We start from the raw sequence: 23,838 nt of genomic DNA, 5'->3' as shown, positions 1-23,838 counted from the left end.
CTTATCTGCAGATCCTCTCAAGCTCTGTCGGGTTGGATGGGAGCGTCGCTGCACAGCTATTTTAAGGTCTCTCCAGAGATGTTAGATCAGGATGCACTGGAGCGCAATTTCGAGTCTGATAGTGAAGGGTCTGAATATTTACGTAAATTAAGTATTTATATTTTTTATCCCCCCCCTTTCTTCCAAATTTTGTGATTACAATCTTGTCGCAACTCCCCAATGGGCTCACAAGAGAGGCAAAGGTTGAGACATACGTCCCCCGAAACATGACCCGCCGCGCTTCTTAACACCCGCTCGCTTATCCCGAAATCCAGCTGCACCAAACACCGTTCAACTGACGACTGAATTCAGCCTGCAGGCTTCCGGCCCATCACAATGAGTCACTAGAGCACAATGAGCGAAGTAAAGCCCCCCTGGCAAAACCCTCCCCTAACCCAGACGATGCTGTGCCAACTGTGCGCCGCCCTTTGGGACTCCTGGTCATGGCCGGTTGTGACACAGCTTGGGATCGAACACCAGGCTGTTGTGACACCGATGTAGTGCCTTAGACCTCTGCACCACTTGGGAGGCTTGTTTTTTTATTTTTAATAAATTAACAAAAATGTCTGAACTGGTTTTCGCTTTGTCATTATGGGGTATTGTGTAGATTGAGGGGAAAAAACATTTAACAGGCTGTAAGGTAACACAATGTAGAAAAGGTCTAGGTGTCTGAATTCTATCCAAATGCACTGTATTTAAAAAAAGTATGTGGACACCCCTTCAAATTAGTGGATTTGGCAGTTTTAGCCACACTTGTTGCTGAAAGGTGTGTAAAATCAAGCACACCGCCATGCAATCTCCATAGACAAACACTGGCAGTAGAATGGTCTTACTGAGCTCAACGACTTTCAATGTGGCACCATCATAGGATTCCATCTTTCCAACAAGTCAAATTTCTGCCCTCCTAGAGCTGCCCCTGTCAACTGTAAGTGCTGTTATTGTGGCTCACGCTTAACAATCTGGCAGTTATATGGACTAATCTGGGTTTGGCGGATGCCAGCAGAATGCTACTTGCCCCAATGCGTAGTGCCAACTGTAGACTTTGGAGGAGGAATACTTGCCCGGGGCTGTTTTTCATGGTTTGGGCTAGGTTCCTTTGTTCCTGTGAAGGGAAATCTTAATGCTACAGCATGCAATGACATTATAGACAATTCTGTGCTTCCAACTTTGTGGCAACAGTTTAGGAAAGGACCTTTCCTGTTTCAGCATGACAATTCCCCTACGCACAACACAAGGCCCATAGAGATATGGTTTGTCAAGATTGGTGTGGAAGAACTTGCTGGCCTGCACAAAGCCCTGACCTCAACCCCATCGAACACCTTGGGATGAATTGGAAAGCAGACTGCGAGCCAGGCCTAATCGCCCAACATCAGTGCCCGACCTCACTAATTTCTTGTGACTGAATGCTGCGTGGACTTGCTTCCAATGTTATGAAATCTAGTGGAAAGCCTTCCCAGAAGAGTGGATGCTGTTATAGCAGCAAAGGGGGAGACCAACTCCATATTAATGCCTATGATTTTGGAATGAGATGTTCGACGAGCAGGTGTCCACGTACTTTTCTTCATGTAGTGTATATATTTTATTGACTCCCAGAGACGAAAGCATAGGATCAGTAAAAAAGCATGTGCAGTTTGAATATTTCGTTGGTCAGATTCCAGGAGCTGAAGGGAGAGACCAAGAGGTTAGCTAGATAGAAATATGGTTACAGTGAGTTAATTAAGAAAAGGCATAGGTACCAGACAAGTAAAAATTTGATGTTGAACTTGTTTTTCATATATGGTTTGAATAGAGAAGCTCATGTCCTCAAATGGCAACAGCTGGTTCAATAAGAGTTCCAAATTCCACATAGCTTTCTGTATTTTCTTTACTTGTTATTACATCCCCACTGTATCTTTGACACCCAGAGGAAGATCTTTGTTGACACCCACAGTTGAACACAGTCTCTTTGTCTGCTCCATGTTCCAGTTTACAGGTGTCATTGTTCAGGATACAGGAGCTAAAGGGGGAGAGTATGAACGCTGCCTCCAGCCCCAGTACCCCTCAGCTGGTCAACAACACAGTCCACTACCTGGCTCAGGCCCTGGCCCACATCCAACAGGGCATCGAGAGGAAGTTCCTCAAGGCTCCACTGGGTAGGCCAGTAAAGCTCACAGAACTTTCTGTAGAGAAGCGGTATTGTCCTTATTGCACCCTATTCCCTTTAAAGTGCACTACTTTTGACCGGAGCCCATAGAGAATAGGGTGCCATTTTGGACACAGTGTGCATTGTATTAACTTTGAGCTGCAGATTAAGGCATTCAAAAATGTAAATTGAGAATCTCTATTAAAATGCTGTTTAGGTCAAGCTTTTGGTCACTGAGACCTTTAATCAGAGCATTTCATAACAGACCGTAACTGCCAGACTGGCAGGGAATAAGTGCCACCTGTGATTTAATGTCTGCTCAGACCTGTATTTTTCACACACTAAACTGGTCATTAGAAAGGTCCATGCTTATTACATTTTAGTGTTTAGAGCTGTTAATGATATGTTTGATGTTCAAATGTATCTTGTGGACGGTCATGGCAAACCAGTGCCTCATCTTATGTTGTCCCCTCAACAGGAGATGAAGACTCTAAGAAGGACCAGAAGGCAAAGAAGAGAGACAAGAAGAAAGATGAGGATCAAAACAGTGAAGGTAAGGTTGATAGCAAGCAAGGAAGGCAAAATCAGCACTATGGATTATATCTATACACGCATACATACACACCCAGTACCAAGGTTTATTTTGTACTATTCTCTACATTGTAGAGTAATAGTGATGATATCAAAACTATGAAATAACACGTGGTAACCAAAAAAGTGTTAAACAAATCAAAATATATTTTAAGTTCTTCAAAGTTGCCACCCTTGACAGCTTTGCATACTCTTAGCATTCTCTAAACTAGCTTCATGAGGTAGTCATCTGGAATGCATTTCATTTAACAGGTGTGCCTGGTTAAAAGTCAATTTGTGGAATTTCTTACTTTTTAATGCGTTTGAGCCAATCAGTTGTGTTGTGACAAGGTAGGGGTGGTATACAGAAGAGAGCCCCATTTGTTTAAAAGACCAAGTCCATATTATGGCAAGAACAGCTCAAATAAGCAAAGAGAAACAACAGTCCATCATTACTTTTAGACATGAAGACTGTAGGGAAAGCATTACAGGTGAAGCTGATTGAGAGAATGCCAAGAGTGCAAAGCTGCAATCAAGGCAAAGGGTGGCTACTTTGCAGAATCTCAAACATAAAATATTTGTTTTTTGGTTACTGAATGATTCCATATGTGTTATTTCATGGTTTTGATGTCTTCACTATTATTCTACAATGTAGAAAATAGTAAAAATGAAGAAACCCTTGAATGAGTATGTCAACTTTTGACTGGTACTGTAAAAAATATCTTAATGATACCAATCTGAAATAAGATAACAATAAAATATGTACACTGTGTACAAAACATTAGGAACACCTAATATTGAGTTGCATCCCATTTTGCCCTCAGAAAAGACTAAATTTGTCAGGGCATGGACTCTACAAGGTGGTGAAAGCGTTCCACAGGGATGCTGGCCCATGTTGACTCCAATCCAGGTTCGATCACAACCGGCCGTGATTGGTTATCCCATAGGGCGGCTCACAATTGGCTGAGCGTCGTCCGGGTTTGGCTGGTATAGGCCATCATTGTAAATAAGAATTTGTTTTTAACTGCCTTGCCTAGTTAAATAAAGGTTAAACATATATGTTTTTTTTATGCTTCCTGTGGGGGGTGGACCATTCTTGATACACAAGGGAAACTGTTGGAAATGAGAACCCAGCAGCGTTGTCGTTCTTGGCTCACTCAAACCGGTGTGCCTGGCATCTACTACCATACTCCGTTTGTCTTGCTTATTCACCTTCTGAATGGAGCAAGTACACAACCCATGTGTCAATTGTCTAAAGGCTTAAATCCTTCTTTTTACCTGTCTCCTCCGTGTCTTCTTCACTGAGTTTGAAGAGGATTTAACAAGTGACATCAATAAGGGATCATGGCTTTCACCTGGACAGTCTTGTGGAAAGAGCCGGTGTTCCTAATGTTTTGTACACTCAGTGTGGGTTGGTGTATAATTGCATGCTGTTGTTCTGACAGTATGTTTGTCTCCCCTCCCCTCAGGTGGTTTTGACAGTGGTGGGTTGGTGAAGACTGTTGACTTGTGTTGTAGATGATGGTGAGGAATGGAGGACTGCTCCATCCTATGATGTGTCTGACTGTATGTTTCTGTCCCTCAGGAGGTAGTGACAGTGGTCGGGTGGTGAAGACGGTCCAAGAGCGTTGGAGGGAGTCTCTGCTGGGCTGTTCCAGCCTGTCTCAGGTCTTCCTCCACCTCTCCACCCTGGAGCGCAGTGTCATCTGGGCCAAGTCTCTGCTCAACGCCCGTTGTAAGGTCTGTCGCAGGAAGGGAGATGCAGAAAACATGCTGCTGTGTGACAGTTGCGACAGAGGACACCACATCCACTGTGTCCGCCCCAAACTCAAGGTAGGCTGGATGATGCTTTTCTTCACACATGGCCTAAAGGGTTGGATGACGTCAACCTTAGTCCTATGGTGCTTAGGTACCCATAAAACATTTTGATATACGATGGTATCGCCCCATTGGTCAACCAGTTCTGCCTTTTAAAAAAAATATATGATTTGAAATGGATAGCTAGCGTGAACTAGCATGCTACAGGAAGGACGAGGGGAATCATGGCAAAATATATTTTGGATCCTTTTATTTTTTTGTAGTATTTTCCTCTGTTGGAGCTGTGGCTAGTGATACATTTATTACATCCCATTTTTAAATTAAGTGGCTAGAGAGTTGAGTCAGTATGTTGGCAGTAGCCACTCAATGTTAGTGATGGCTGTTTTTAACAGTCTGATGGCCTTGAGTTTTTCAGTCTCTCTCCTTATACTGACGCTTAGCTTGTTTGATTGCCTTGCGGATGGAATAGCTACACTGTTTGTATTCAGTCATGTTTCCGGTCACCTTGTCATGATTAAAATCAGTGGTTCACGCTTTCAGTTTTGCGCGAATGCTGCCATCAATCCACGGTTTCTGGTTGGGAAAGGTTATAATAGTCACCGTGGGAACAACATCACCGATGCACTTGCTAATAAACTCGCTCACCGAATCGGCGTATACATCAATGTTGTTGTCTGAGGCTTTCCGGAACATTTCTCAGTCCACGTGATCGAAGCAATCTTGAAGCGTGGAATCCGATTGGTCGGACAAGCGTTGAACCGACCTGAGCAGGGGCGTTTCCTTTTTTACTTTCTGTCTAGGCTGGGAGCAACAAAATGGAGTCGTGGTCAGATTTGCCGAAATGGAGGGCAAGGTTTTTTTCCTATGCGTCATAGAAGTTAGAGTAGCAATGCTGCCAGCCCAGGTCGCGCAATTGATATGCTGGTAAAATTTAGGGAGTCTTGTTTTCAGATTAGCCTTGTTAAAATCCCCAGCTACAATGAATGCAGCCTCCGGATAAATGGATTCCAGTTTGCAAAGAGTCAAAGTTTGTTCAGAGCCATCGATGTGTCTGCTTGGGGGGGAATATATACGGCTGTGATTATAATCGGACATTTGATGGTGAACAGAAGGACTTGAGTACCTGTATGTTGTTATGATCACACCACGTCACGTTAACCATGAAGCATACGCCCCCGCCCCTCTTCTTACCAGAAAGATGTTTGTTTCTGTCGGCGCGATGTGTGGAGAAACCCGCTGGCTGCACCGATTCCGATAGCGTCTCTCCAGTGAGCCATGTTTCCGTGAAGCAAAGAACGTTAGTCTCTGATGTCCCTCTGGAATGCTACCCTTGCTCGGATTTCATCAACCTTGTTGTCAATAGACTGGACATCGGCGAGAAGAATGCTAGGGAGTGGTGCACGATGTGCCTGTCTCCGGAGTCTGACCAGAAGACCGCTCCGTTTCCCCCTTTTACGAAGTCGTTTTTTTGGGTCGCCGGCTGGGATCCATTCTGTTGTCCTGGGTGAAAGGCAGAACACAGGATCCGCTTCGCGAAAGTCATATTCTTGATCGTACTGATGGTGAGTTGACGCTGCTCTTATGTTCAGTAGTTCTTCTCGACTGTATGTAATGAAACCTAAGATTACCTGGGGTACTAATGTAAGAAACAACACAAAAAAAAACAAAAAACTGCATAGTTTCCAAGGAACGCGAAGTGAGGCGGCCATCTGTCGGCGCCGGAAGTAGGAAGGCACGATCTTCATACTGAAGTGGGTGTGAGAGGGGATTTTGTAGCGTGGCTCAAGCACTTTCACCATATTTTTAAACCCTTTGTTTTCCACAACAGAGTATGGCCTCATGTCTGCAGCAATAAACATCCCAATAGGTTTGGTGATGGCTTTAGTCCAGTCTGATTCGGCAGCAAAGGGCTTAAATGCCGCGGTGAGAAGTTGTCTCTTGGCTGAGTTGACTCTCGTCACTGACACACCAGGGTGATGACACTTTAAATTTGTGGCCACGCTCAATGTATTTCCATGATCATACGACTTTCTTATGGTACAATGCCTACACACTGTAATGGTGTTGTCCACCACCCTTCTTCCGTCATCATATTTGACAGGGAAACCAAAATGCTCCCATACATGAGACTTAATGAAGCGGGAGGCTTTTCCAGTTCTTCAGCTCCTCCCACTAGCCATGGCTGTCACTGCTCTTTTTTCTTCTTTGCTTTTTGCAACACGAGCATCCAGGATTGATTCGTTGGGATTCAACATGCCCCGTTCTCGTGAACATTACACACAACTGTTCTTAATCGAATCAACCTTCAGGCTTCAGAGTAAAACACAGCATCTGTCTTGTCTTTATCTTTTCACTGCAACTCTGCATCGAGATGAAGGGAATTATTACTTTAAAAAGTAACAGTGACAGTAAAACTGTTTCACACTGATGGTTCAACAATTGATCTGCGGTTCACATGCATGGTGACCGTGGGTGGTGATAAGTACGGATCACTGCTCAACTACGGTCCTCTACACCACCAGTATGTATTGATATTTAGGCTGTGTGCCTTTTTTGTAATTTATTTTAAACTGTATGTAGTTCTGTTCTTGAGCTGTTATCTGTTAATGTTCGGTATTATGTCATGTTTCAAGATGTGTGGACCCCAGGAAGAGTAACGGCTTTTGCGACCTCTAATGGGAATCCTAATAAAATACCATTCTGTAAATTGTAACGTATATTTATTGAAGTAGGATATGCAGGTTATAGGAATAGGCCACCTGGCATGGCCCTGCTGTGGGCTTGCCCGGTCATCGCTTTACTGTGGGCTGTGCCAGTCAATTTGAAATCAGCTGTACATCAGTCATTATGTCGTCACTCGGGCTAGGAATTGCCAGGACCTCACTATATGATATCACAATACTTGGATGCCTATTTAAAAATATTTTTTATTGGGTTTCAAATGTTCCAAATGTATTGCTCACCATCGAATTAAATTTGATTTGTCACATGCTTTGTAACAACAGGTGTAGACTATCAGTGAAATGCTTACTTAGGGGCCCATCCCAACAATGTAGAGATAAATAATATAAGGTATAAATACACAATGAGAAATGATATCTTGGCTATATGCACAGGGCTACCAGTTCTGAGTTGTTGTGCAGGGTTATGATATTGAGGTACATATACAGTGGGGAGAACAAGTATTTGATACACTACCGATTTTGCAGGTTTTCCTACAAAAAATCCAGAAAATCACATTATGATAAAGTAGTTAATTAGCATTTTATTGCATGACATAAGTATTTGATCACCTACCAACCAGTAAGAACTCCGGCTCTCACAGACCTGTTAGTTTTTCTTTAAGAAGCCCTCCTGTTCTCCACTCATTACCTGTATTAACGGCACCTGTTTGAACTCGTTACCTGTATAAAAGACACCTGTCCACACACTCAATCAAACAGACTCCAACCTCTCCACAATGATAAAGGCCAGAGAGCTGTGTAAGGACATCGGGGATCAAATTGTAGACCTGCACTGGGATGGGCTACAGGGCAATAGGCAAGCAGCTTGGTGAGAAGGAAACAACTGTTTGCGCAATTATTAGAAAGTGGAAGAAGTTCAAGATGACGGTCAATCACCTTCGGTCTGGGGCTCCATGCAAGATCTCACCTCGTGGGGCATCAATGATCATGAGGAAGGTGAGGGATCAGCCCAGAACTACACGGCAGGAACTGGTCAATGACCTGAAGAGAGCTGGGACCACAGTCTCAAAGAGAACCATTAACACACTACGCCGTCATGGATTAAAGTCCTGCAGCGCACGCAAGGTCCATCTGCTTCAGCCAGCGCATGTCCAGGTCCGTCTGAAGTTTGCCAATGACCATCTGGATGATCCAGAGGAGGAATGGGAGGTCATGTGGCCTGATGAGACAAATAGAGCTTTTTGGTCAAACTCCACTTGCCGTGTTTGGAGGAAGAAGGATGAGTTACAACTCCAAGAACACCATCCCAACCATGAAGCATGGAGGTGGAAACATCATTCTTTGGTGATGCTTTTCTGCAAAGGGGACAGGACGACTGCACCGTATTGAGGGGAGGATGGATGGGGCCATGTATCGTGAGATCTTGGCCAACAACCTCCACTCAGTAAGAGCATTGAAGATGGGTTGTGACTGCGTCTTCCAGCATGACAATGACCCGAAACACACAGCCAGAGCAACTAAGGAGTGGCTCTGTAAGAAGCATCTCAACATCCTAGAGTGGCCTAGCCATTCTCCAGACCTGAACCCCATAGAAAATCTTTGGAGGGAGCTGAAAGTCCGTATTGCCCAGCGACAGCCCCGAAACCTAAAGGATCTGGATCTGGTGAAGGTCTGTATGGAGGAGTGGGCCAAAATCCCTGCTGCAGTGTGTGCAAACCTGGTCAAGAACTACAGGAAACGTATGATCTCTGTAATTGCAAAAAAGGTTTCTGTACCAAATATTAAGCTCTGCTTTTCTGATGTATCAAATACTTATGTCATGCAATACAATTAAAATTAATTACTTAAATCATACAATGTGATTTTCCGGATTTTTGTTTTAGTTTCCGTCTCTCACAGTTGAAGTGTACCTATGATAGAAATTACAGACCTCTACATGCTTTGTAAGTTGGGAAACACAGCCTATTTCGCAGGTTATCAAATACTTGTTCTCCCCACTGTAGGTAGGGATAAAATGACTAGGTAACAGGATAGATAATGAACAGTAGCATCAAATGTCTGGTGCGGAGAGACAAGCGAGCCATGAGAAAACAAGTTCTCTTTAACTCGGTCAACTTGGTACAACATGCTATGGGGAGTGGCACTCTCGAGACCTCGGTTGAAGGATCTTACAATTACGCCTGACAAGAACAATAAAATCCACTTCTTGTTGGAAGCCTTCCACAGGTGATACGCGTGAGGCTCAGATTCATTCCTTCAATTATTTAGCTCTTCACTTCATTTACAGTAACGATTCATGATACTAAAACAAACAATACTAACGCGAGACTGTCCTGCATTGCTGCAACTAAACCGTCCCATAGAGGTAGAGCGTGCTCACCCCCATGGACGTTGTGTGCTGAAGCTTGTACTTGTTTTCTAATATGTTTTTTAGTTAATCTTCAGTTTATTAGTGCAATGAGTAAGATGGCTAAAAGAACGACCTAGATGATGATGGCTAAGCTGGGTTCTGGGTCATGCCTCCTGTCCGGGCTATAGCATTTTTCTGAAAGATACTCGCTCTCTGTGTAGTTTCTCTGCTTGGAGGACGCTCGGGCGGCTATCGCTCAACCGGTCTGTGTGCACATTGCCACGTACTGTGTACAAACTCTCTGGAAAGACTTGTAGAATTCTTTGGCTTTCCTTTTCAGGGACCAGAGATAGGGTGGTCAGCGCAAATGTCTTGTGTGCCTGCGTGTGGTGCATGGTGTGGCTGCCTGCGCCCAACCCTGGCAATGTGTGCTCTGTCGCCGGTTACGGGAGGCTTTTTGAACAGCGGGAGCGGCCAGGTTCGATGGGTAACCCCCGCCGCCTGTCTGCCTCGGTCAAGCACAACTTGTTTCTCTTCCCAGACTTGTTGAAGGGTCCGTTCCCACCTCGGTGATCTGGTCCTACGTTGACTTTTGAGATCGGGCTAGCTAAACGAGCGCCGCAAAGCATGCTAGCCAGGTTGGCTAATTTGCAGAGGTGAGTTAGCTATTACCGTGGCACATATCTGATTGACCCTCCGCAAAAACACTACTGTGACAAGTTCTCCCACGTTTGGCCAATGGGATCCTACATCAGCCATTGCCAGAGCCCCCTGTGCCCGTAAAGGGGCCGGGCTTCATGCATGGCAGCACAACACATGTTGGAAGCTTGTCCATGTTTAATGCTCCCCCGTCTGTTGTCCCAGGCGCCCGGGCAGAATTGGCAAGCGAGGCCAGAGATTTTGTTCCTATGGGCTAGAGGTTTACACCCGAATATTATTGCTACCATTCCATCTACAAGGTCACCCTCCGCGAGAGGACTGTATGGGTATAAGTGGCCTGCATTTGACCACTTTTGCCAAGATCAAGGACTTGTTCCTTTTTGGTGCTTTATAAGGGGCATCCTTATGTTTCTACATGAGCTTTTCAAGCATTCTCTGCTTTAAGTGTACATGGCTGCTGTCTGAGTTTCATGTGGGAATTGACGGAACCTCACGGGCACTCACTTCCTGACGGTGTGGTTCCTGAAAGGCGTGTGCGGTCTCAAACCTGTCTTTAAACCTATTGCGCCCACATGGGACTTGGCGCTGGTTTGAAGCATTGTGCGGCCCCCTTTGAGCCTCCGGAGACGGTGGATCTGAAGATCCTCTACAACAAAACCTACCTGCTCATGGCTTTGGCCTCGGCCAAAAATATTGGGAACCTCTTATCCGTACACCCTTCCTGTACGCCGCTTGTGGAAGGGCGTTCTCTAAGCAGTGTCTCTCCAGCTGGATTGTGGCAACTATCTCGATGGCATATATAGGCAAACGTTAACTAGCGGTGTACGCGCCCACTCCACCATGGGTCTGGCAACGTCATGGTCGTTGTTTAAAGGGTTGACTTGGAGATATGTTTGAGCATCACTGCACAATTTTGTGAGGTTTTGTCGCTTGAATGTCACTGCTCTCAGTAAAGCACAGTGTGCTTACAGCTGGGTCAGGGGAAGTCACAAGGCAGCGCTCCTTAATCACAATACCCGCATCTCGCGTGGTCAGGTCTGGGTTGTCTGCCATGGGCCGTTTAATTTAATATCAATTGGGGTTGGCTTGGGGGGGGGGGGTGACTATTATTTCCCCATAGAATATGGTACTGAAGTTGACTGACTGAGAGACAATGTGATGTTATGACTATAACTACGGTTCCCTGAAGGAGGGAAACAATGTCCCGCACTACCAATTCCTGGGCTCGGTGAAGAGGGGCCTTTTAATTTAAGGAATGAAGCAGAGCGCTTTTTAGCCCGTGGAAGGCGGCACTTCCAGTGAGGCACGGGTTTCATCGGCCTTGTCAGGTGTGATTGTAGAGCCTTCAACCGAAGTCGCGTGAGTTCGGCTCCCCATAGTATGTTTTACCGAAGTTGACTGACTGAAAGGCATCAGTAGTCATAACGTTACATTTTGGTCAGTCATCATGGAAATAAGTGCCAAACAAATTGTCTCTATTTAAAAAGATGGAAAACAAGCTATGAAGTTGAAATAGTTGAGTTTTGGTGCCGGTACAGCCAACTAGCGCCAAAATAATATTGCAACATTGTCTATACGATATATTGTCAATATATGTAACTATCTAAACCTCTCCCTTGCTCTATCCATATTTTGTCCAGGCTGTCCCAGAAGGGGACTGGTTCTGCCCAGAGTGCCGTCCCAAACGGCGAGCCAACCGCCTCACCTCCCGCCAACGCTCCTCTGTCGACTCTGATGAAGAAGTGGAGGAAGAGGAGTCGTCAGAGGATGAAGTGGAAGAAGAATCGGAGGAAGAGGAATCGGAGGAGACCGAGGATGAAGTGAAGAGGTGTGTTTTGACCGTCACTATACTTGAAATTGTATTAATTTACTATAATCTTAAAACCAAAACATTGTATTCATATATCCGAAGTTTCCCTTCCTCAATTCAGCCTCCCTCTTCTCCTATAGTGTCACTAAAAAGGGCCGGACTGCTGTGAAACCTCCTGTGCCTACTACCAAAGGCAGTCGGTCAAATAGCAGGACCACCAGCAGCACCAGTCAGTCCACTCCCCGGAGCCAGCACACTACCCCCAAACAGGCCCTCTCAGCTGGGAAGGGAGCCTCCGCGAAGTCCTCAGGGAAGAAGCCCACCCCAGTCTCCAACAAGCCCACCCCAGTCTCCAACAAGCCCACCCCAGTCTCCAACGGCAGACGCCCACCACGGCCAGGCAGCAGAGTCAGCTCTCGGATCAGTCACGAGATACTGGCCTCCAGCGGTACCTCCAGCAGGACAAGCAGCCAGCCTACTCCATCTCCTTCTCAGGCAGACTCCCGTAGAAGACCCATCTCCGGTAAGACCAGATCTGTGAAATGTTTCTGTACAGAAGTGTTGAATGTTAATTTTGTCATGTATAGTGCCTTCAGAAAGTATTCATACCCCTTGACTTATTCCATATTTTGTGGTTTTACAGCCTGAATTCCAAATTGATTAAATATAAAAAATGTCTCACCTCTACACAAATTACCCCACATTGGCTAAGTGAATGTGTTTTTAGAAATAATTGCAAAATGTATTAAAATTAAGTTCAGAAATCTGTTACATAAGTATTCACAATAGGGCTGCCGAAGTGGCCTAAGAATCATATTAATTGAATTTTTTTTCTCTTTCTCAGAGTAAGCCTTGTTGTACAGTTAAAGGTCAGATACATTATTTCTGATTGAAATGCAGTGTAATGAATACAGGGCTTGTGAAATAATACTTGTGCTTAATATAAATAAGCATTCCACAGTCAAGACCAACTAATTATTTTATCAAAATAGTTTAACCTGCTTTTTTGCAATCACTGATCAATCAGGCTTTCGTATCTATGAAAATGTCCTTTTTGTTACAGATTTAACCAGAACCATGCGTAATGCACATTCACTTCTTGTAGCAGGCATCATAGAAAACACAGGTCTCATAAACAGTCTCTTAAGAACAAGCCAACGTGCTAGTGAGTATCCAGCTAATCTTTATAGGAATCTTTATTTCACGTTTAGCCAACTTGGATCAATTTGTTAGCTATTTACAGTTTAATTGTAATGAACTCACCCTTCTGTCATAAATTATTTGAACAGCATGCTAGCCTGTCCACTTTGTTCAGATGTTTAAATCAAGCAGCTTACTTTATTTCTCAGAATGAGATTTGTTTTATGCTTTTTGCACATTTATAAAACACAGCTAGTTTAAGTCTTTGGCTAAAATGCTGCTAGCGGTATGTGGTACCACAGTGTGGCGCACCACCAATTTGAGCATACATTTTCCAGAATCAATGTTCATTAATATACTCCTGTTTTAGTAGTGTCTGCTGCATGCAATTTGAGCAATTCAGACAGGCTTTTGTTAGAAAGGTTTACTTCTCTATTACTGTGTGAGCAAGAAGCGAAGTAGTTGACTAGCCAAAATCCCAATGTGTTTCTATAGGTTTATTTTGGCCCTAAGCTTGTCCACCTACCTTCCCGCCTCTGGAACAATGGCTCCCATTGTTATGGTAGTAGAGACATGCGCATCTTGTCATTATATACAGATATCTGGTGTAAATGAGAAGACCAAAAAGACATACGAACTAGCGGACATAAAAACAAAATTAAAAACTTGATTATTGCGATACAGGCATTTGGAATATCGCACAAAAACCTACATTTGAATTAATTCAATATATCACCTTAATTCACACCCCTGGGTCAATACATGTTAGAATCACATTTGGCAGCGATTTATAACTGAGTCTTTCTGGTTAAGTCTAAGTGCTTTGCACACCTGGATTGTACAATATTTATTAATTTATTAATAATATCCAATATTTTTTTAAAGAAATTCTTCAAGTTGGTTGATGATCATTGCTAGACAGCAATTTATGTCGCCATTGATCTTCCAGACGATTTTAAATGAAAACTGTAACTAGGCCACTCGAACATTCAACGTAGTCTTTTTTTTCTTTTCTATCACAGCCAATAAACTAACTGTTTTAAAGTCACCATTTTCCTTGTGGGGAATTCCCTGAAATGCCTCCTCTCCAGCAATGGAGTTAGGAAGGACACCTGCATCATTGTAGTGACTGGGTGTAATTAATGCATTGTCCAAAGTGTAACTAATAATTTCACCATGCTCAATGTCTGCTATTTTATCTTATCCAATCTACCAATAGGTGCTCTTTGCGAGGCGTTGGAAAACCTCCCTGGCCTTTGGTTGAAATTCATGTTTCGACTGAGGGACCTTACAGATAATTGTATATGTGGGGTACAGAGATGAGGTAGTCGTACACTGAGTCCATGCAACTTATTATGTTTTCACTCCTGGACTTAATTAGGCTTGCCATAAGACGTTGAATACTTATCAACTATAGACATTTCAGCTTTTCATTTTTTATTAATTTTACGTTATGGGATATTGTGTGTCCAATCTACCAATAGGTGCTATTTGTGAGGCTTTGAAAAACCTCCTTGGCCTTGTGCTTACACAGCCTGAATTTGTTAAATGGAGATTAACACAAAATGTGAAAAAAGTTGAGGGGTGTGAATACTTTCTGAAGGCTCTGTAGCGCTTAAATCCTCAGGGAGGTGTCTTCAGTTACACAACTTCCTTCTAATTGAGTCATTTTTTATTTTTCTCAGACAGTTCACATCTTTGATATTCACAATCGGCTACATCTTCTCTGTTCCTCCAGCAGAGGTCTCCCCCAAGCTGGTCCTGACTCCCTCAGTCTCAGGTTCTTCGTCCAGTCGCCGCAGCTCAGGGAGGAACCTGGGAGTCCATGAACTGTCTGCCTGCGAGCACCTGACCGTAGAGCTTGTCAGACATGAAGACAGCTGGCCCTTCATGAAGCTCGTGTCCAGGATACAGGTAATACATGACTTTTTTTAAAGGTACATTTCTTTCTGTTCCAGCCTGGCTCACAGAGAAACACATATGCTCGCATGCACTTAAAGACACACACACACACAGGCAGCACTCCTATGAATACACTTTGAATACAACTAGCTACCTCACTATGGACGCCTACTATCTAACTCAAGGGTTTCCCATCTTTTTTTCCCAGGGCCCCCCTTTTTTCACATTGTAATTTTTTGTTTTTAAACTGAATTCCTACAATTCTATGTAGTTTAACAAGAATCATGACATCTTATAGGTAGGCTATTCAATGATATGTAATAATGGATAAGGAAAATAAATCCCCTCAATTTAATGATTCATATTTTCTTTTACTAAAAGTGAATAGATCAATTGATGGCGAGAGTCACACATTGTGTAAGACTACTTCCTAAGCAAAGTCCATTTATTTTACTCCTCGACTATAGGTCGTAGCGCAGCTTCTGAATGTGAGAAATCAAAAATATCCCCATATGCATCAGTTGCGTCTTCTGGCATCTTACCTCATGTTTCTATTTATGCATCATTATAGATCTATATAAACAATCGCAAATGTATCTATTTTTTAAAGTGTTGTTTTTTTTTTTTTTTTTTTTTTTGCCCTCAAATCAGGGACGGTCCTGGTTGGTGGGTCAATTAGACCATTCCCATTTCATGCTCATCTATCTAAAACATTTAGTTTAACTATTTTTGTAAGTTAGCTGGCTGGCATTGATCTTACAATATAACAGGTGTTGGAACCAAATGTATTTTCCAGTCGTTTCGTTCGGAACAGAATATATATATTTTGTTTTTCCACTTTTCCGACCAGCAAAATAAAGTAATGGTTTATGAAGTTCCTTTTTAAACCACGTTTAGCTTGACATTAAATTACTTCACCAAGGACTGTGAATAGAGCAGTTTTTTTATGCAGTGGGCAAAAGTTAGTTTACCTGCTAGTATGGGGCAGAAGAGGTGACTGACAATAAAGCAGGTGGGGAGAAAGTGAGAGAGGGCTGAGGACAAAGGCCTGCTTTGAAGCGCTGGGCATCTTATTGTTATGACATGCATTATCTGAACTAGGCCCATAGAATTATACCTACGGAGGACCAGCTTCTATGAAGGAACGTTGAATGTCTTTAGAGAGTTGGTTCAATGTTGGACCAAAACTAGAAAGCTAACAGGCTTGTGTGTGCAGAGCGGTACCAGAACTAAAGCTGCAATCCCCCCCTTTTTTTTAGGTGACACTGTTTTCTACACCAGCTTCAAACAGCAGGAAATAATATTTTTGGTTATGGTACAATTACTCTACATTATACTTGTTTGTTTTGTCACAAACTGGAATTAGAATTTTATCAGCCAGGAAATGGCACAGCGATTTCTACACACTACACCTTTTAAACACGTCTTACCTTTTTTGTAGTTAATACATTTTATGTAAAACATAACTATAGTATCCTTAACTAGTGTTGAAAAAGTTAATCCATTGTTTAATTAAAAATGAATCTCGTTTAACGTCAGTAGTAGGCTAGTAGACTATGCTTCGGGAGAGGCAGGTAGCCTACGCGCGTGCACACAATGGCCAAGATTTTCCGCTGGAAGGTAGACACTGGAATTAACTGTACGGGCAGCAAATGCACATCAATCTCCAAATGCTTTTGGTTACTTGGACAGAAAAAGTTCACGTTGATCGACTGGAGGCAAAGACGCACACAAAAATTAACTACAGCGCATTTTCTATGTTTGCGGGCATGTGACAAATAAATGTTTATTTGATTAGTCGTGCGTTTACTTGTATACCCTCTGATTTATCTGTCCTCACTTCTGCAGGTTCCAGACTACTTCGACATTATCAAAAGACCCATAGCTCTGAGCACTATCAGAGAAAAGGTCAACAACTGTGAATATAAAACAGCTAGTAAGTTGATTTTTTTTCTTTTACCTAAACCAACACAAATTAAGACTTGAACCATTTCCTTGTATATTGATTACATTTTTTATCAGCATGAAAAATGAGTTTTATGCGGTCATGGTTCTGCACACCAGATTTGAAATTATTTCTCATCTTTTTCCCCCTCCTATCTCACAGCGGAGTACATTGAGGACGTGGAGCTCATGTTTGCCAACTGTTTACAATACAACCCTCGGCACACGAATGAAGCTAAAGCAGGAGCAAGGCTCCAAGCCTTCTTCAACTCAGAAGTCTCTAATCTGGGGCTGGCAGACCGGACCACTCCTCCACAGAAGCGGCCCCGGATGTAAAGCTGACTGACTGAAACTACTGGGTTGTATTCAGGCACACCGTTGCAAGAATTGAATTGATTTTGCGACAAAAACAATGTTTGTTATTGGATACTTTTTTTTGTTGTTTTTTACCTTTATTTTATCAGGGAGTCATGCTGAGACCACGGTCTCTTTTACAGATGAGCCCTGAATGACAGAAAATACACACGGTCATAATTCAGGTAGTCCTTCTGTTTCGTTCTGTTTTCTTCCTTTTTGTTTCTAGTGAATATGATCGTGCATTGTAAAGTCTGAACATTCCCAAACCATTTTGGAAGTGTAAATATCATACCCTCTCAAGATAAGGCAGGAACAACTATATCGTTGTAAAAGTATTTGCACTGAATATTTCAAAAAGCCTTTCTATTCGTATTCACTCAGGGTAAACAAATTGTTGTTTGAAACCAGGTTTCAACAGTGCATTTATATTTTGTATATTGGCAGCATTCCTAGACTACTATTTTTGTGCACATACTTTTTGTACTTCAGTTGATTTAGCTGAATTAAGTATTGGAACTTAATATGGACAGTTTAATTTTAGTTTCATAATATTGAACATTTTACATCAACTGTTTCATGTTCCCATCTTTCAGTGAAACACTACACTGGAAACCGATATTATTTCTTATGTCCCTTATTTCCTATCATTCATTGGTTATTTATTTCGTTTTAAATGCAATAACTTTATTTATATTTCTATAGAACATGTTTTTGTAAAGAATTATTGGTCTAGTTTTGAGTTCAGTCTTTAGAAACTGTTTGGGATAGGGTCTAAATACTGAGTGTTTTCCCCCTAACTGTCACCTTTGCTTTGTATTTGCTATCGTGTACATTTTCCTATATATAAAAATAAATAGACTTTTGTTTAATATTTCTTGGTCATCTCTCACTTTTGTTGCCAATGTTTTCTAAATAATTGTGAGGCGTATTGTTTTTTGGGGAGGTGTCCATTTTTAGTAGGGTTAGAAAATAACTTGCCGCTGCCTGCATGCCTGAGTTGAATGTAGAAGTGGAAGTCCTTGCTTAGCTTTATTGTCATCAGTATGTCATAGGATAAATTCCTCCTATCCCATTCCTGATCCCGCCCGCTGCAAGTGCAGTGGCTCATACTGGCGCGCCCCTTACCACCACCTTTCTCCCCCGCTCTCTCCCAGTCCCACACACCCGGTCGGCTCGTCCAAACATTACCATATCTATTTCCCCACATAATCGCAAATCACACGGGACCGACGATCGGACATCATGGTAAACGGCTTTACTTTTCTAGCTAGATGTTAGGTAGTTTCTAGTTCGGTGTAGATGGAACTTTTTGTAACTTTGTTACACTGGGCTGTTTTCGAAAAACGTTGCTTGCTTGCATACCAATGTTTGATTGCTGGGTTTAGTTGCTTTGGACATTCCATAGTGATTAGCTGTAGCTACGAAGTTTGTTTCAAGTTAAATAATATACCGTTGTAAATTTCTAAAATCAGTTCCAGTTTAGGATTGCTGCAAGGCCTGCAGCCTAAGGCGGCCATTTTAATGTAATTATAGCGCAGTCCTCTGTCTAACGGTAATCGCTAAACTTTCAGCTCATGAAGACAAGTTGGCTTCTCGCTAACGTTAAAACCAATCCTGCTGGCAATCACATTTTCTACGCTATAAGCTTCTGTAGCTAGCTGGTTATAGATGATCGACTAGATTACTTGAAATGGTCTTACAGGTCTCCTGTGCTGTTTGATTGCACTCGAGTCAAGCTAATAACGCGCCCATGCGGATTTCCACGCTTGTTCCCATACTAGCTAGTTTGCTGCAGTGGTCCTTGACACATGCAAAAGGTTGCTGGACACAGTGCTAGCTAGTTTCCGGTCTTATTCTCTGACAGTTGCTAGGGTGGTGGTCACTCAGTGGTCAGCGACTACTTTTGTGATAGAGGGTTGTTAGCCAGTACACCACAGTGTTGGAATGTCCAATTGCCATGGATTCCTGTTCGAATTGTCATAGCTATTGATGGAACACTTTGGCCAGCTGACATAGCCTATGTGGCATGCAAAATGACTCAGCAGGTGTGCTGGCAGGTAGTGTCAGAGTGAAAGTGTTGATTCATTGTAAATGAGTGTCAAAGGAAAGGAAGGTTATGATCAATGCTGCAGTCACTTGTTATTCAGTCTGCATGACTCGTATCGGTAGCTAATTCTATAGCTACATAGTGTATGTGTAAATGTTTGCGTTTCTTATGCCTTCTAATAGTGACCCCAGGGAAAGCATTTCCCATTTCCATGCTGTTTAGCTATGGGTCTAGATTCAATGTCCACATAATAACGGGACATGATAATAACTATAGTGTCTCAGCAGCATTGTTCCCTGTGTTTACTAGCTATCGAACAGGGAACAACCTTATTGAAGGCTGCCATTTCATTCCCCCCTCTTCCCACAGGCCTCTGGTGTCACTGTCAACGATGAAGTCATCAAGGTCTTCAATGACATGAAAGTCAGGAAGTCATCCTCTACCGAAGATGTAAAAAAGCGTAAAAAGGCTGTGCTGTTTTGCCTCAGCGATGACAAGAAGAAGATTGTTGTGGAAGAGGGCAAGTGGATTCTGGTTGGTGACATTGGGGAGTCGGTGGACGACCCATACGCCTGCTTCGTCAAACTTCTACCTCTCAATGATTGCAGATACGGCTTATATGATGCCACATACGAAACAAAAGAATCCAAGAAGGAAGACCTGGTATTTATATTTTGGTACGTTTGGGTGTTGTAATGTAAGGAGAACCATAGCTTGGTGGCCCCAGGTATAAAAAAGTTTGAGAAACACGGTCTTTGACTTTGGGTAAAATAACTGATACTTTCATTTGTGTGGTATGGAATAAGGACGTTAGTCTTATTAAATTGTTTCTCTCATTCCAGGGCACCTGAGGGTGCTCCCTTGAAAAGCAAGATGATCTACGCTAGCTCTAAAGATGCCATTAAAAAGAAGTTCACAGGTGAGTGACAATGGCTATATCAAACTGCTATTCCTGTATGTTTGACCTGATATCGTATGATCGTGCTCAGTAATTTGTTCAGGTGAATTTGCATAGTCTAAACGGTTAACTTCTATTTTGTTAGAACAATTTAGATGTTTTTTTTACCGACATAAGTTGTTTTCTTTCCCGATCTATGTTCTATAAAAGTTTCATGGCTGTAGCTATTGAAGTTATTCAAAACACCATTCAATTTGAACCCCAAAGAAAGTTTTTAAAATGTGGTGTCAAACCAAATTCCCTCTGACACCCCTGCAAATGATTGAAAGGGCCTTGTTCGTATTCAACATGACAGTATAAAATAGATGGCAATCAGCTCTATACATCTCTTTCTTCCAGGTATCAAACACGAATGGCAAGTCAACGGATTAGACGACATCCAGGACCGCGCCACCCTGGCAGACAAGTTGGGAGGAAACGTGGTGGTGTCACTCGAAGGGTTACCATTGTAAACGGAAAATACTACGTGCCATCTGGATTCCAGACGCTTTCACCTTAGCAGTTGTGTCTATATAATTTGGTCCTAAAGGAATAGCTGTAGGCTTTTATTTTGTTCAGTTTTATTATCTTTTTTTTTCTTTTTTTCGCACAAAGGAGATCTCATTAACATATGCAAAAGCCTACATGTTATTTTGCCAGCTGACTTAAAAAAAAAAAAAATCCTGGTATTTTTTTTTATTTTCTTTTTTTTACCTTCGAGGAATGTTCACTCATCAGGTGTTTTGCCAAACAAATATGTACAGCAGCACCACACTACCTGAGATTAATAACACTCCCAAAACAAAAAGTTTAGCACTGTTTTTGCATTCTTTGCCGCCTAAACAGTGAATAGATGCTCAGTAGAGTAGGAAAATGTGAACGCTTTCTATAATGCCTTGACAGTCATATTCACTGCCCAGGTTACAGCTAAAAGCAAGTTTTTTTGCACTAATTAGGTTTTTCATATGACTGACGTATTTATTTGAAGTGTTCTATCGTATCCAATATGTTATTCAACCTGGCAAAACACGTAATAGACTATGCATATATAAAGCACTTTTTTGTTTATACACTACAAGTTGAGACAAAAAAGTTTCGAATAACTATAAAGAATATCTATATTTATGTCAACTAGAGATGTTACCTCAGTTTTCATTCCTGTTATGCATATGGACAAGAACAGATGAGTATTTGACTGTTCAATTGCCACCTTACTTTCATTTGAATGTACAGTACACCACTGTAAAAAGGAGGGGTTGTGGTTGCATTTATTTTTATTTTTTACACTAAACAAAATAATTCAAATATATCAGTAAAGATGGCAATATGTGCATTTGGAGCATTAAGTGGAACATTGTTTTTGAGATCAGGTGAGGAGGTTGCCACTTTGCAATAAAACCTTGTGGCAGATAACAGAAAGAAGTGTCTTCTGTTCTGGGTTGTCTCTGAGTGTATCTGTTCATTAGGAGGCCTGAGAAGCAATAAAGAGATACATTAATGATTTCCTCTAACAGGAAACAGAAAGATCTGGTCTATATGCTATGCTATATTGCCTTGGTTATTTTTTTATTCAATTAAACCAGATGCAGTGAGTGAGTGACAATCTAATGGGCTCTGTTCAGGAGGGCAGCTACAACTTAACGGAACATTCTGGTATCAATATATTGTGTGTAATTGGGAATAATTTCAGCTCTATACATTATATTTTCTGTGTGAAACTCCAAATGGAAATAAGGTGGTTTCCTTGATGCTTCTTATGTCTAATTTCTACACTGTTGTGTGTGAAGCCAAGCTAGTAAGGCTATTTCTGTACAGCAAATCATTACTGACCAACCTCCGATCATACTGTATGCCATTGTGAATAGGAGAACTGTCAACTTATGTCATTGAAATATTTATAGATTGAATCATATTTTTATGTAATGCTCTTTCAACCTTAGAGAACTGCAGTTTCCCAAATTAATCAAAGCACCTTTTTTATACTCTCCATCTAAGTTTCAATGAACAGCCAGGCCAGTCTGCCCCTGTCCCTTCATTTGAACAGGGCCAAATGCTTCTAGGAAAGAGCGAGTGGTGCGTCTTTTACTGCAACTGGGCTGGGGGCCAGGCCTGCTGCCTTCTGCCTGTAGAGAACTTGATCTGCAGGCAGTGAGCAATCCTCTGCTGGTCAGAGCTATTTATGGCCAACACATGCTTTTGTGTCTTGTCATCGTTGTCCACAAATGGCAAAACTGGACAAGCTTCCAAAGAGCAGCGAAAGGGAAGCCCTGGTAGAGGAGAAGAGTAGCACATTAAGGTACACACGCTTGCCGCCCGCTACCAAGAATGCTTTTGACACTCAAAGAACAGAATAGGAAAGAAGGGGATGGAAAAATCACATAGGAAAAAAATCCTTGGTGTATTAATATAAGATGTTGTAAACCCCTGCTTATGGGAAGTATCTAACGCAACAGATGGCCCAGTCCTGTGACAGCTGAAATATATGGTGTAGGTTGGCGTTGGTGTCACACCAAATAGACTTCAAACAAACTCTTGATTGTATCTCTGTCTGGACTGACTACGCTACAACTTAGTGAGCAACAAGTATTATCCAATGGTGTCCCCAGTGTCTAGAACGTTGTAGTCTACTAGTCATGGTTAGGTAACCTAGTGGTTAAGGGCGTTGGGCCAGTAAACCAAAAGGTCGCCGGTTTGAATCCCCGAGCCGACTAGGTTAAATCTGTCCATATGCCCTTGAGCAAGGCAACCCTAATTGCTTCTGTAAGTCGCTCTGGATAAGAGCGTCTGCTAAAGGACTAAACATGTAATAATGTTATGAAACTGGTCTGAAGGCTACTGCTGTATAACTTATCTTATACGGGCTAGTCACACAAACATGCCTATTGAGTAAGGGAGTTACTTTTGTCCTCCGAAGAGGGAAGGTGGTGGATGGGCCGATTGATAAAATAAAAATGTATGAGGATATTATTAGGAAGGTTATTTATTTTCATACTTTGTGACTTTTTTGTTGTTGAACTTTCATCTTCTAGACACTGCCACATCAAATGCATCCTATAGCCTGGTGGAACCAGCCCTGCATCCTTTGCTCAGGCATATCATTTATGTTGGTCTTAACTAGTCTAAAAATAGTTTTAAATAGTCTAATCAATATATCCAATACATTTGTCAACGAGCCAATTAAAGATTAAATCATAACTATTTTCCTCTTCAGTGGAAAATTCCATGAACTTTTCCCTACTGTGTCTCTATATGAAAGATACTGTGTTGAATTTAGAATGTGGTCTCTCTCAGAGCACTTCATGTAGACACCTACAGTACATGTAAGCCCTTATACCCTCATGCATATGTTAAACAAAGTGCCTGTTATTCATGTCAACTCAGAATATGTGTCTGGACAAGAAAGATGAAAATAAACAAGTGACCTCTCCTTGCTCTCCACAAGATTCTCCATGCTAACA

At 42.2% G+C, this 23,838-nt stretch overlaps 2 protein-coding genes across 5 annotated transcripts in view; both read left to right on the top strand.

Moving 5' to 3' along the window:
• Positions 1 to 18,267, top strand: part of LOC118362737 (bromodomain adjacent to zinc finger domain protein 1A-like) — a 44,438-nt gene extending 26,171 nt beyond the window's left edge. For 3 of the 4 annotated variants that reach the window (XM_035743310.1, XM_035743311.1, XM_035743312.2), the window contains exons 19-26: positions 2,005 to 2,171; positions 2,640 to 2,714; positions 4,317 to 4,564; positions 11,884 to 12,071; positions 12,194 to 12,576; positions 14,932 to 15,107; positions 16,944 to 17,031; positions 17,203 to 18,267. In XM_035743310.1, coding sequence (XP_035599203.1) covers positions 2,005 to 2,171; positions 2,640 to 2,714; positions 4,317 to 4,564; positions 11,884 to 12,071; positions 12,194 to 12,576; positions 14,932 to 15,107; positions 16,944 to 17,031; positions 17,203 to 17,375 — 1,498 coding nt within the window. In that variant the 3' untranslated portion in view covers positions 17,376 to 18,267. The remainder of the gene's footprint in view (positions 1 to 2,004; positions 2,172 to 2,639; positions 2,715 to 4,316; positions 4,565 to 11,883; positions 12,072 to 12,193; positions 12,577 to 14,931; positions 15,108 to 16,943; positions 17,032 to 17,202) is intronic. The other variant, XM_035743313.1, reaches the window with a different exon arrangement.
• A 205-nt stretch (positions 18,268 to 18,472) lies between these two features.
• On the top strand, positions 18,473 to 21,973 carry LOC118362736 (cofilin-2-like). Its single transcript, XM_035743309.2, has 4 exons — positions 18,473 to 18,641; positions 19,813 to 20,120; positions 20,286 to 20,362; positions 20,741 to 21,973. Exons 1-4 carry the CDS (start codon positions 18,639 to 18,641, stop codon positions 20,851 to 20,853), a joined length of 501 nt encoding a protein of 166 aa, XP_035599202.1. The 5' UTR covers positions 18,473 to 18,638; the 3' UTR covers positions 20,854 to 21,973.
• The last annotated feature ends 1,865 nt before the right edge of the window (positions 21,974 to 23,838 follow it).

The sequence above is a fragment of the Oncorhynchus keta genome, chromosome 29 (assembly GCF_023373465.1).
Source record: "Oncorhynchus keta strain PuntledgeMale-10-30-2019 chromosome 29, Oket_V2, whole genome shotgun sequence".
NCBI classification, from domain to species: domain Eukaryota; kingdom Metazoa; phylum Chordata; class Actinopteri; order Salmoniformes; family Salmonidae; genus Oncorhynchus; species Oncorhynchus keta.
Note: the sequence above shows the minus strand (reverse complement) of the source record. Positions and strands in the feature narration are given on the sequence as shown.